General features: G+C 34.8%; 1 protein-coding gene across 2 annotated transcripts; it reads right to left on the bottom strand.

Annotated features, from left to right (window-relative positions):
- Positions 1 to 9,163: 9,163 nt before the first annotated feature.
- Positions 9,164 to 11,346, bottom strand: LOC145166494 (uncharacterized). 2 transcript variants are annotated; one of them, XM_079085480.1, is made up of 3 exons: positions 11,097 to 11,346; positions 10,192 to 10,399; positions 9,164 to 10,101 (listed from the first exon to the last, which is right to left on the bottom strand). In XM_079085480.1, the coding sequence occupies exons 2-3, from the start codon at positions 10,371 to 10,373 to the stop codon at positions 9,705 to 9,707; spliced, it is 579 nt and encodes a 192-aa protein (XP_078941606.1). In that variant the 5' UTR covers positions 10,374 to 10,399; positions 11,097 to 11,346; the 3' UTR covers positions 9,164 to 9,704. The 2 variants fall into 2 exon arrangements, with proteins under 2 accessions (XP_078941606.1, XP_078941607.1); XM_079085481.1 differs by lacking the exon at positions 11,097 to 11,346 and having other exon boundaries at positions 10,192 to 10,768.
- Positions 11,347 to 14,822: the final 3,476 nt, after the last annotated feature.

Raw genomic sequence — 14,822 nt, 5'->3', positions numbered from 1 at the left:
ATGAGAATGTCAGAGCGAACTGCATGAGAAAGTTTGTATAGATTGGCGAGAGGTGTTATCGAAACATTCGGCGACAAATACTTGTGCAAACCTTCATTGAATGACATACAACAACTATATGCAGCACATGAAGAACGTCATGGGTTTCCGGGTATGCTTGGAAGCATTGATTGCACAAGTGGATATGGAGAAATTGTCATGTGGCGTAGAAAGGTCAATACACAAGTGGTCATCTTGGATCGCCTTCGTTAGTATTAGAGGTCATTGCGTCACAAGACTTATGGATTTGGCATACTTTTTTTGGAGTTGCGGGTTCTAACAACGACGTAAACGTTTTGATCAGTCACCAATATTTCAGGACCATTTGACAGGAGAGGCATCGGATGCTCCTTTCACAGTAAATGACCATAAATATAAGTTCGGGTATTACCTCATGGATGGAATATACCCACCATATTCCACGTTTGTGAAGGCATTTCGACACACAATAGAACCAAGAGACAAATTTTTCAAGAGAAGACAAGAAGGAGCATGTAAGGACGTGGAACGTTCTTTCGGAGTTCTGAAAGCAAAATGGCACATAGTTGAGCATGTAGCACGACCATATGAGTTGGACACTCTACGAGATATTATGTATGCATGTATCATAATGCATAACATGGTGATTAAAGATAAAGGATGAAACATTATGGAGTATTCACCTACGAAACCTGGACACATTTAATTTCAACCAGGAACAGCAGAATACTTACATAGAGTCGTTGATATTTAAGACCAACGAAAACACAAACAACTTCGAGATGACTTGGCAGATCATATCTACTATGACACTGAAGATGAATAATTTACATCAAAAACGTAATTTCTTTCGTCTTTTTTTTATTTTAGGTTTTTAAATGTTTTTATCCTTAGTTGTAATTTTTTATGTTGTTTTTAATCTAGGATTTTTTTAATTTTTTAATTTTATTTTTAATTTATGATTTAATTTATATGATAATTATAAATATTATGACATAAATAAAAAAATGGAAACATCGAAACTAAAAACATCAAAAAAAAAATAAAAAAAAATAAAATAGAAAATAAGGGGTGTTATTACATGTTATTTGGTGTTGTTCATTTACATCTTAGATGTTATAACACTCATAGGTATAGTAACATGAAATAACATGTTGCCCACACCCAACAGCCTTAGTAAAGTTTTGGATAAAGTTTAGATAAAATTATTTATTTAAATAATTTTTTTTTGGAAATTTTACTTTTCTAAATTAAACAAAATAGACAGTAAATGAAGGTATTTAGTGTTTTTTATAGACTCTACTGGTTTTTTTTTGTGCATCCATATTAATATTTTATACAAAAACATTCCAATTCAGCATTGTATCTATATTTCTTTTAAAAAAAATCATTTTAGAAAAATAAACATAGACGGAATCAAGCGGCGTCAACAACACGTCAATAGTGGTATCCGCGCTACCACCAGCAAAACGAATCAGAGCAATGGTTGTGCCGCCAATTAGGAGAACTCATGAGTTGTATAAACTCTCTCTCTCTCTCTCTCTCTCTCTCTCTCTCTCTCTCTCTCTCTCTCTCTCTTAACCGTTTGAAACGGTCAAAAATTGTTTTTTTAACTTCTTTGCCCATTATAAATACAACATTTTCCCATTTCAAAAAATACACATTCTCTCTTAACCGTTTGAAACGGTCAAAAATTGTTTTTTTAACTTCTTTACCCATTATAAATACAACATTTTCCCATTTCAAAAAATACACATTCTCTCCAACTTTATTCTATCTTTCTTCCATTTTATTTTTTGTTCTCTCTAATTCCATTTTCTTTTTTTTGTTGCTAATATGTTAATTTTTGCTATGATTAAAATGTTGAATTGGTGGGGGTTTCAATTAACAAATGTATTTGCCACACAAAAGACCCGTAGACCTATCTGATATATATATATATATATATATATATATATATATATATATATATATATATATATATATATATATATATATATATATATATATATATATATATATATATACACACACACACGCAGGTTACATACAAAGATAAATCCAAGAGATAAACCTTATATATACAACATTTAAATATTTGAATATTATGTTCCTATCTAATCTTCTTCTGTTTACATTCCTCCTCAATCGTAACCGTTTCAAGGTTTAGATTGTATTTTAATCTTTCCAACATGTTTCGAGTGGCTGGCTTAGTAAACCCATCAGCTACTTGATCTCCGGAAGAAATGAACCTGACATCCGGTGCATCCATAGCTACCTTCTCTCGGACAAAATGAAAATCAACCTCTATGTGCTTAGTTTGTGCATGAAATACTGGATTGGCTGTCAAATATGTTGCACCTAAATTATCACACCATAACACTGGTGCTCTTGGCTGATGAACTCCCAATTCTTTAAGTAATGATTGTATCCAAGTTGCTTCAGCTGTTCCGTTTGCCAAAGCTTTGTATTCAGCCTCTGTGCTTGACCGTGATACAGTTGGCTGCTTACGAGAACTCCATGAGATCAAATTTGGACCTAAAAATATAGCATACCCTCCGGTAGACCTGTGATTATCTAAGCATCCTGCCCAGTCTGCATCTGTGAACACACTTAATAACGTGGAGTTTGATTGTCTAATTCTTAACCCGGTAGATACAGTTCCTTTAACATATCTCAAAATTCTTTTGACGGCTTCCCAGTGCAGATCGGTAGGTTTGGAAAGGTATTGGCATACCTTGTTTACTGCAAAGGAGATATCGGGTCGTGTTAGCGTGAGATACTGTAAACCCCCAACCATGCTTCTGTATTTGAACACATCTTCTTCAGCAAGTGGTCTTCCATAGTTAATAGCTAGTTTTTCCGTGACAGACATAGGGGTTGAAACTATTTTACAATTCTCCATGTGGGCACGATATAGCAAATCAGTGGCATACTTATGTTGAAGCAATGTGATTCCCCCTGAATTGTGAACTACTTCAATCCCTAAAAAATAATTTAAACGACCGAGATCTTTAAATGGAAATGAGGAAGACAACGCGCAGACAAGCTTATCGACCACTTGTTTTGATGAACCGGCAATGATTATATCGTCGACATAGACCAACATGTAAATAACAACCCCACCAAGGTTGAAGAGAAAAAGGGAAGTATCAGCCTTGGAGGATTGAAAAGCAAGGTGATGCAGTTTTTCACTCAGACGGGAGAACCAGGCACGAGGCGATTGTTTAAGACCGTAGATCGCCTTTTGAAGCTTACACACATAATGAGGTCTGTTGGAATCTTCAAATCTAGGGGGTTGACTCATGTAGACGTCTTCATGTAGAATACCATGAAGAAACGCATTGTTGATATCGACTTGGCGCAGATGCCACTTGTGAGAAACAGCCAAAGAGAGAATCAGTCTTACCGTTGCGGGTTTGACAACGGGACTAAACGTTTCATGATAGTCAATACCATATCGCTGAGTGAAGCCGCGAGCAACCAAACGTGCTTTGTGCTTGTCAATGGAACCATCTGGATTTTGTTTAACTTTAAAAATCCATTTACATCCAACTATATTGACACCAGAAGGTCTGGGAACAAGAACCTATGTTTTGTTTGCATGCAAAGCATCATATTCTGTTTTCATTGCTTCGTACCAAGATGGATTAGACAGAGCTCGCTTATGAGAAGTGGGAATAGTGAAAATGCTCTCCTGTTAGGATTATAAAGGATGGTTCCATCATTATACTTTTTAGGAAACACTTTACCCAGTTGACCACGAGTGACAGCACCTGAGGGAGCAGTTGTTGGGATCGAAACAGTAACCGGAGCTGCTGGTGATGACTGCTCAGGAGAAACTGGTTCAGAGGGAACCGGAGCTGTAGCGGTTGTAGGTAAGGTTGCTGGTGTTTCTGGTGGCGTCGGGGCATCTCGTGTCACATTTGGTTGAGTTGGAACAGTGTTTTCATTGGTTTGGAAGCCCTGGATCGACGGTAATGGAGTTGTAGCTACATTGTAGTTATTAGTGGACAACATAGATAAATCTTGGTTAGTCATATGATCATTTAAACAGCCGGTTCAGATTGAGGAAATGACACAACACTTAAGTTTGGAAGATGAACAGATGTATGAGATGAATCAGTAAATGGAAAACGTGATTCATCGAAGACAACATCACGAGAGATGTAGATGCGACCTGTGTTTCTATCTAAACATTTGTAACCTTTGTGCATGGAGTTGTAACCAAGAAACACGCAAAGTTTTGATCTAAGTTCAAGTTTGCGCGTGTTATATTTACGTAAACTCGGCCAACATGCACACCCAAAGTTCTGAAGGAACGAGTAGTCAGGAGTGATTTTAAGCAATCGGGTAATGGGTGCAAGATTGTTTGTGACACGACTAGGTAGTCGATTTATCAAATAACAGGCAGTCAAGAATGCTTCATCCCAAAAACGCAAAGGAAGAGAAGAGTGAGCTAGGAGAGCTAAACCTGTTTCGACGACATGTCGATGTTTTCTCTCGGCTATACCGTTTTGTTGAGACGTGTGTGGGCAGGACACACGATGGGAGATACCTAATCTTTGAAAATATTGATGGAGTTTGTGATATTCACCTCCCCAATCGGATTGTATAGCACGAATTTTACTATTCAAAAGTCTTTCAACATGATTTTGAAAATTATAGAAAATTTGCTCAACATCAGATTTTGTTTTAATGAGATATATCCAGGTATAACGACTGTAATCATCGACAAAGCTCACATAATATTTAAAACCACCACTAGACACTTGAGCAGGTCCCCAAACATCCGTGTGAACCAACTCAAGTGGAAAAGAAGTAACACGAATAGAATTATTGTACGGGAGTTGATTACTCTTCCCTTTTTGACAAGCATCACAAACAGAAAAATTACTATCAAAAGAACATCCTAAATTAGTAGACCTCAAAATAGACTTGACTACTGCTGAAGACGGATGACCACGTCGTCGATGCCACTGAGAGGATGAGACAAGAACACTAGATGAAGCAAGGTGAGGTGTTGAAGATTGCTTGAATGGCACCGGATAGAGACCACCCTTGCTTTTACCGACTAGGAGGATTTTCTTTGTGAGTTTGTCCTTAACAAAGAAAGCATTGGTGTGAAATTCAATAAAAACATTGTTATCATAAGCAAACCTGTAAGCAGAAAGAAGATGTTTGTTTATATTTGGGACACGTAAAACATTTTTGAGAACAAGAGGTTTTCCTAAACCGGATATTTTAGAATGACCAATATGAGAAATGTTCAAACCTGTTCCATTTGCAACTTGTACCTGATCCTTGCCATTGTAACGTTCTTGGACAGAAAGCCGATCTAGATCACTTGTGAGATGATCTGTAGCCCCAGTGTCAATGTACCAATTTTGATCTCCATTGTAAGGACTTATAGTGACACTATTACCCCCACGATAGTCATCAGCTTGATAAGCATGATTAAACTTGTTTCGACAATTTAGTGCACTGTGACCAGGTATGAAACAGACTTGACATCTTGGGCCACCATTACTCCTGCCTCGGCCCCACGATAATTAGACAACTGGTTATTGTTGGGGTTATTTGAGTTTTATCGTGGTTGATTGAACCTTGGTGAGTCACGCTATTTGCTGAAGAGGTGAACTCAGTCATGTTGTCGGTGGCAGTGGCCTGTGCTTTATGAGCTATTAGATAGGAGTAAAACTCAGGTAAGGTTACCTTATGCTGATCACTGAGAACTGTGATGGCAGTGAAAAGATCATCGTGACCTGGTCCTAGTCCGGCTAGTATATAGCCAATAACCTCCTCATCAGTCATGGGATGGCCAATGTTCGCCATCGTGTCAGAAAGTGTTGTCATTTTTTGATAATATTCAGCTGCACTCAGGTCTCATTTCCTGGTTGTTGATAGTTGAGTGCGGATTTGTATAGAGTTACCTCTATGTTGTGCTGAAAACATAGTGTGAAGAGCAGTCCATAATTGACTTGAAGTTTTTGTGCATCGGGTAAGTTGAGCCAGCACTTCTTCTGTCATAGAAGACAGAAGACCACCAAGAATTGCTTGATCTTGCACCATCCACGAGTTATACTCGAGATTATCTGTTTCCCGTGCTTCAGTGCCAGCCCCTGTGGTTATTTTGGCAGGGGGGAGATTTAATTGAGCCATCGAGATAATCGAATAGCTGAACACCCTTAAGAATGGGCACCACTTGTGCTTTCCAAAGCAGAAAATTCGATCGATTTAGCTTACATGTGATAGTTGTGGTGATCTTAGAGGAGTTGATGTTTGAAACAGAAATAGACATGGCGAGACTGGAAAGGGGTTACCAGCAGCCGAAGATGAAAGAGGAGATGGGAATGAGAGCCCTAGGATTAGCTCTGATACCAAATTAACAAATGTATTTGTCACACAAAAGACCCGTAGGCCTATCTATATATATATATATATATATATATATATATATATATATATATATACACACACACGCAGGTTACATACAAAGATAAATCCAAGAGATAAACCTTATCTATACAACATTTAAATATTTGAATATTATGTTCCTATCTAATCTTCTTCTGTTTATAGTTTCCCTAGAAGTGGGTTTTTTAAGAGATGTTGATAGATTGTTTCTTGAAAATTCATATGATTTACTAAACGTTGGAGATATGTCATTCTAAAGGTTTATAGTCAATACAAATGGAAGAATAATGTAACTTTGCTATGATTTGTTATTGCACCATCAAAACAAATTTGATTATATGGTTCTCCTTTGGTTACATTCATGTGGTTTGATTTCAATTCATTTGATTATATAATAGATTTATTAAATAATTCAAGTTGAATTAAAATAGTTGTGTGATCTGATGATGAAGTTGTTATTAATGGTTCGATGTAATAACTTGTGAATACTATTGAGAACTCCATTGGTGATGTTTTTGTTAAATCGGTGAAATTGGCAATATTGTTTTTGTTAGAAGGTTAAAATGATCATTTTCTCATTCAACAGATTTGTTCAACAACCTTACTAAACAACACTAAATCATTCGGGCCTTTAAAACATTTAACATTGAATCATTTAGTACTTGATCATTCAGTTTCGACCAACCAACGCCTAAAACATAATCTAACAACGTCATAGGATAAAGGAAAATTTGTTTTTCCTTATGTAAACTTGTGGTCCCTAGAGTTATAGTTTTGAGCCACTTTTACCTTCATTGATTCATATAATAAATAAAGATAACAAAATTTGACTTCCAATGCAAGAAAAAGAAGCAACATTCATCATAAAAATGGAGTGGCGACAAATAAAGGTCGGGAAGGTAGGGTAATGAATCTTTTATATGACCGACAATAGAAGGGTAACGAAATCATTTGTTGAGTTACACATTAATAAAACCTCTAAATCCCTTAACATACAAAATAAAACAAACCATTTGAAACTAAAAGCTAAAAACATCTTAATTGTATTACTTGTGAATGTTAGTCTACTCTAATAATGTATAGCCCATAGTATTTCTCGGCCCATGGCTTGTATTGCTTTGTATATATTGTGTTCATCATCCATTTATGGACGGATATATTTAACGTCTTAACATGATATCAAAGTCTAGTTCTACATTTGTGTTCTACTGAAATTGTTTCTCTCCCCATGGCCTATATTGCTTTGTATATATTGCATTTATTACCCTTTTGTGGAAATTCAATGGAATATATCATGTGACACCTCATCGAATAAAAAATAAGTAACCAACAAGAGATGTTTAAGAAAAAGAAATGCCCCATTACTCTTAAAATAAACTTATCATTTCTCTAGAAAAGGGTATCAAAAGCCACGAACTTTTACCATACACTTCTAAACAAACCATCAAACATAATGAATATCAAAGAGAACAAACATCCAAACTTTTTATTAGTAGTATTTATATGAAAGGAGAACAAAATAGTATCATGGTCATTAAGCCACTATATTTAAGGTAGAAGTTAATCTTTTACTTTTATCAAATTGATCAACTTGAAGGAACCATTTGCTTTTTTCAACAATTGAGAATCGGTGCCGCTTTTCACGCAATCAGTCCCAAATCTATTTTGCTTTTTGATGTATGGCCATGATGGATTGATGGGTATAAAATGACCCAACATCTTAGCTGTAAAGAAACCCACTACTTTGACTTCAACACGCCTACCATCATCAATTCTATAATATGATTCAACAAAATACCATATTTACTATTTTCATCTTAAACCATACGTCTATTCTATCATATTATAATTTCATTTTTTTTTTATCAAAATCACTTCATAAAGACAACATTAACTAACATACAATTCCTTTTTGTAATTTTTCATATTACTCTTTTTATCCCAAAAGCAAAAAAATGTTCTATGACATTTTGAACCAAAGTTGTCACTAATTTTATAATCAATTACTAATCATTGTAACCTTCGTTTTCTTAAAAACTATTTCACATTTCACAATCAATTGTTAGACAACATTATAGAAAACTTTTAGCGGGATGTCTTTTTTAAAAATATTGATAATATTGTCTTTACCACAAAAAATACTTATAGCAATGAACAAGCTTTTTTCAATTTCCTTTTGTTTATTTTGAGAAAAATATATTAAACGTTTGCTTCTTTGTTTTTGAGAGAGATTGGCTATAATTTTTTATCTATTTGAATTTTACTAAGCTCCAAATTTTCAATAATATTTTTTTATATTTTTAATTATATTTAAATTGCAATTTAATACTATATTCACCCAATTAATTGATTTTAATCTTTGATAAAGAATTAAATTCTTTTTACAATCATTTAACCTCCTTATTATCCTCTTATTTTTTACAATACATATATTTTATCAAAGAAAATAAAAAAAAATCTAAGAATAAAAATCAACTCTTAAAAAATATTTTCAGAAACGGCTTTCTGCCCTTTGAAACAATATAAAAGGCATCCAATATCAAGTATACACGATACGCATAATAATACCTAAATCTCATCATATTAAAAGTTAAAATCCAACCACCATATTTTGGCTGGCGTGCCAAATTCGGTCACCTTTTAAAAAAAAAAAACCACTCCAAAACATTTATATGAGGATATTTAATTTCTCTACCAAAAAATAATAATAATAATAAACAAGAAAACAAAACGAGAAATATAACCTTTATAAAAAAGATCACATATTCATATTTACAATCTCAAAATGCTACAAATAAAAAGATCGACCTCGATATGCGACCTTACAATTTTATACAAATTTCTTCTCTTCATAAAGTCGCAATATCATCTCTCTCTCTCTCCTCTTAATTCTTACATAATAAAAAACACCAAAAAGAATTCTTCTTCAACTTTTGGTAATTACCCCTCTCTTGATCTTCTTCTATACTTACAAATCATCTCCAAAAGGGTAAAACCGTAAATTTAACCAAACAAAAACACCATCATCACAAACTCCCTCACTCTCCATTCTCCAATTTCCCCCATTATTTTTAACCATTAACTTCTAATTAATTACATACAGATTACAGACCTTCCTATTTACACTAAAAGTAACCAAATCTGCTTCATATATCTCTCTCATATCTCTTCAAAATTGCTAGAATTTAAACTGGTTGCTGAAATTATCTGATTTTTTATGTACTTGTATGGATTTGGATTCGGATTCGGATCTTTAAGGATTTGATTTTTCAGGCGAGGGCAGGGATGCTGCAATTGCGGCGGTTGTCCCTGTCGAGGCAATCAAACCCCTCAATCCTGACCGCCGGTTTGTTACCAAAATTGGCGCGAAGGCACCCACCTTTTCTTGCGGAAGAAGATGAAGGAGAAGATGATGACATACCGGAAGATGAAGGATTGGGGATCATTGAACGGGGTGACACCGGAGAGACCTTGTCGTCTCCGAACAGGGCGTCTTGAATAAGGGGGTTAGAAACTCTACTCGGCGGTGACCCACTGAAAAAAGGGGGCGACGAGGCTATCTGTGTACATGTTTGCTCCGATGATCCGCCGTAACCACCACCTTTTGCGAAGATGATGTCCAACAGTTCAGGTCCGGCTTTCGTTTCGTAGCCTTCCGATTGATAACTGAAGATAAAATAGAAAATCGGGGTGAGTTACTGAGTTTAAAGATCCGAGATTTATTGAAAATTGTAGAGTTTTGGAAGGAGGGCTTACCACATCTGCCATCTCAGAGGCCTGACGGAGTCGTTGGTGGTGGTGAAGAGACCGAGGCGTCTTGGCTTTGGACAAACCATCGGCTCGCCGTTGCCGAAGGTTACGGAAAGTGAAACGGAACTTCTCATTTCTTCGCGGGAAGATGCAAAGGTGGTGTTCTGATGGATTCCACAGTGATTCATTTTTCTTTCTTCTGATGGAATAAATCCTGTGTTTTAAAGATAGATCGTTAGAATCAAAGCACGTATACGCGAAATCAGAGCGAAAAACTTTAGATCTGAGAGAAGGAAATGTTTTTGTACAAATTGAGAACTAAACTTCTTAATTTAACCAGATCTGATATCGAAATCACAACGTTTGTCGATCAGATTATGTAAATTTAAATCTGGAAGACGTTAAACGTCATCTAGAAATTAGATATCGTTCAGTTACGAAGCAAAATAGACAAGTTTAAAAAACAGATGCAGATCTGACGTAAAAAATCAATTATTTGTTCTCGATAATTCGTAAAGAACAAATAATCAATTTTAGAGTTAAAAACGAAATTACCGAAACAAATTAAGAACAAACAAAACTTCGAAAAAGGATGAACAATCTTAACGAAGATGTCAAAATTTGACTTTTTCGCTAATTAAATTCATCATACGTTAATAAAAAAACAAATTTTCTGATATAATCAATCGTGAAAACCAAGTTGTCCACTCCAAAACAATTCCAAAAAAATTGCACTTAGATCAGTAGTAGCCTTCAGTTCCGAAAAAACCAGTCGAAAAAACTTGAAATCCACAACAGCCCCATAGATCAACCTAACAAAACCCCAAATCCGAAACACTTTTGAACAGAAAGCGAAGAAACTGAAACAGAAAGCGAAGAAACTGAAAGAAATCTAAGTAAATCCCTCTCACCTGTTAGAACTGGAACGTTGAAACAGAGGCTCCTGTGGCCTGGGTAATTAGAAAAAAGCAAAAAAGGACGGAAGAAAAGCAGAGGAAGACGAAGAAGAAAGGAGAGAAGGGTTGAGGTGGGTGTGATATATAGGGGAGAAAGGTTGAAACTGAAAAGCAAGAAATTGATTTAAAAATTGAATGAAGAATTAGGGTTTGAGGGGAGAGAGAGAGAGAGATGGTGGTGGGAGACAAGAACTGGGAGGCCCGCCTGCAAAAGAAAGCATTTAAGAAATGGGGATCACGTTGGCGGTGCCTGTGGCCAGCAATCTCATCGGTATTCTCACCCGCTCTCTGTAAAATACGGAATCGTAGTATTTTATTGTATTTTTACTCGTTTTTCAGTTGTGGTCCTCTTAGAATTTAATACATAGAATAATAGAAAATAATACAAATATTTAAGAAATATGTTTATTTATTTTGTAACTTATGTAGTCCTCCTCCATCTTTGGCCCATCAACATCTCTTTGAATGTGGGTAGAAGTGTTTTAAATTCATTTTTAGGGATATTCATAAAATATGATCATAGAAATGGTAACTTATTTTTTATGATCAACTTTTTTAGGTATTTGTAAAAATAATTATGTGATCTTGAATTAGGCTATTTTTTAAACTATATATATCTTGGACAATGTTTTTAGGGATATTCATTAAAAGTTTCGAATTTTGCACAATGTTTTTCACATAAAAACCATAAAGGATAAATAATTTTGACCACTTATTTTATATTTTGATGTTGATGTACTTTCGAAAAAAAATCAAACATTTATGCACAAATAATTCATCCTTTTAGTAGATGATTGTGGTATTCATGTTAACTTTTAGTTTTTTAGAGCGATAAACCTTATGTAAAAATAATTTTGGTTATCTATATTTTCTAAATAAAAACCAAGATTGCAAGTATTTTAAATGGTTATTAAGAATTACCTAAAAGTTAGTACTAAGGAGAATGTTTTTCAAATCATATTAGTTGATTAATATGATTAAGCATCATCCTAATGTGCAAAAAAACTATTGAAGCAACCAATAGTAATATGGTGAATCCGACAAACTTCAGTTTTTTGTGTTTGTCGTTTTGTTACAAATAATGTACAAAAAAGAATGAATCAATTGTATTGTTATGGTATGTGAACATATAGGGTAACATATTAAAAGGGTGTTACAATAAAACACATAAATATGTGTATAACGTATAATTTTATTATTTTACCATTTAAAAAAATATATTTTTTATTATTTAGTGGTTAAAAGGTTGAATAAATAAATAAATGATTTGTTTACAAATCAATTGTGACTTGGTTTATGTGTTATGTCTTTTATGCTCTACTCATGTTTAAGACTAAGTTTGTAGTCTAAGTGTTAGTTGGTTGTGATGTTGTAAAGGAATTTGGAGCAAAATGCTTAAATTATTTGATCTTCTTTTTTCTTTGTTTGTAAATGTTACATAGATATTGGAATGGGTGAATGTCATTCCGTAACGCCCACGTTTCCCGCTAGATTAGTCATAGTATGTAATCACTTTAGTCAACTATTGTAATCTTTACATAAATGAATAAGAAATGATTATTCATATATTGATATGCTAGAGTGTTTTATAGGATATTATGTGTAAATTATATAAGTATTTAATAATAAAATAAATAAGATTAAAATATGCGTCGAAGATAAAAGATTATTTAGGACAAATAATTTTAACCTAGTTGTACTATACGTTATAAGGATTCTGTAGATATAAGGACCGTTCAAATCCAACTTTTTATGCAAAAGTTATGCTTCCTTGAAGTTTCGCGATTAAATAGGTACGACTCTGCGTATCGTAAAAAGTAAATTTTTGATAAATTACTTTTTAGGCTAAGTGATCTAAACAAAATTTGTAGTAGTCGTTAAACCGAGAGCGTGCATATAGGAAACGTCCAAATCTGACTTCGTGAGAGGAAGTTATGATTTTTCTAAGATTAAACAAGTAGTATACATCTCAGAAATCGAATTTTAGATCGGTCGATTTTTAGTCAAAACAATCTAAACGAGAGTTGAAGGTCTCGTTAATAGTAGTCCAACGATATAAAGTATGTCGAAAATAGACACCGGATGAGAGAGTTATGCATTTTATACGGCCTTTAACATTCTAAGTCTGTGTGAAAAAATATAAAGTCAAAATTAGCCGACAAAGTGAAAGTTGTAGATCTCGTCGAGAGCTTTCCGGAGATATAAAGAACATCACAAACGGAGATCGTATGAAGAAGATACGTTATTTTGAAAATCTAAAAAAGGTACGCACGCGTCAGGAGCGCGGCGCGCCCGACAAGACCATGCAACCCCACCCAACTTTTCGCCACGTTTCAGGCCAACACTTCGCCATGTCACTATGCTACAACCAAGAGCGCGGCGTGCCCTATGGCATGCGCGGTGCACATTTCTTTTCTGGTCTATAAATAGTCGGCTTCGTATAACATTTCATCCTCACACCCCTACAACACTTCTCCCTCGAGTTCTACCCCGTTTTAGCCCTTTTTCCTTCATTTTTGGCCTGCGGTGAAGCCATGTGACACCCCTAAGTACTCAACTGAGTAATAGACTTCGGTTAGTTAAGCCCGAGTCAGTATTTTGCTCGCTTAGATCTCGGTTCTCATCATTAGTACTCTGTATGTGAGCTACACTTACTCTGCTTCCGTATAAATTACGATTATAGTTATAAGTCGTGCTTAGGAACTTATAATTAAGATTTATCGATGATCCAAATTCATTATACTGATTAATCTACTTGCGGGAGAGGTGTCTATAATGGTCACGTCGGCTTGATTGTTGGATTTCAGAAAAGTTATATGTTGAAATGGTCTTGCCTGGTTGATCCTTACTTGATAGATCTTGAAGTAGACTTTGGGATTGTCAAGGAATATAATCGCTTAGGATAATAGTTCCATGAAATATGAAATTAGACAAAGACTTAGTGTTATATACATCTAGGTCTTTTTGGAAAATGTGTAAGGCGAAGCTCTGCCCAATTCACCAATCACCCGACACTTTGTCAAGTGAGTGCGTAGTTATTATCGGGAACATAATCTAAATTTAAAAAGTATCAATACTATTAAGTAATATTAACTGTTTACCTGTAATATATGTGTTATGTGCTATTTGTGTAAACATGATAATTGGATTAGAAACTATATAGGAAATCGATCGCCTTTAATTATAAGTCTTGCCTTAGGTTTAAGAATAAGACTCGTAACGGGTGCTTGGGACTCATAGTTAGGATAGAATGTGAGATCAGAACAGAGTTAAGTCCTCCTATTTTTTGGATGACCAGGAATGGTGGGTCCAGATCAGACAACTAGCAAGTATGTCTGGGTCATCGACCAGAGTAGATGACAACACTTGACTATTCTAGGCAGTCTAGTGAATTACGTTGCTAGCATAGACTTATAACCCATGGACGTAGATAAAATGGGATACCATATTTTTCAAATCTTTGAACATTGGTTGTCTTATATGACTTATAGTGGCCAATGACACCCCTAACTGTGTAGTCAATCTGATACTCAAACAATTCATCATGTAAGGTGATTCTTCCAGATTATGTCGAATTAGGATCTGTGAGGATTGTTTGGGTTAGGTAGTTGGTCTTAGGTAAGATTTTATATACGTATATTATCTGATAACGTTGTTCCGCGGGATTGATATTATTTATTA

Source organism: Lactuca virosa, chromosome 3 (assembly GCF_052849685.1).
Source record: "Lactuca virosa cultivar CGN04683 chromosome 3, Lactuca_virosa_CGN04683_v6, whole genome shotgun sequence".
NCBI lineage: Eukaryota > Viridiplantae > Streptophyta > Magnoliopsida > Asterales > Asteraceae > Lactuca > Lactuca virosa.
This window is presented reverse-complemented; position numbering and strand designations above follow the sequence as displayed.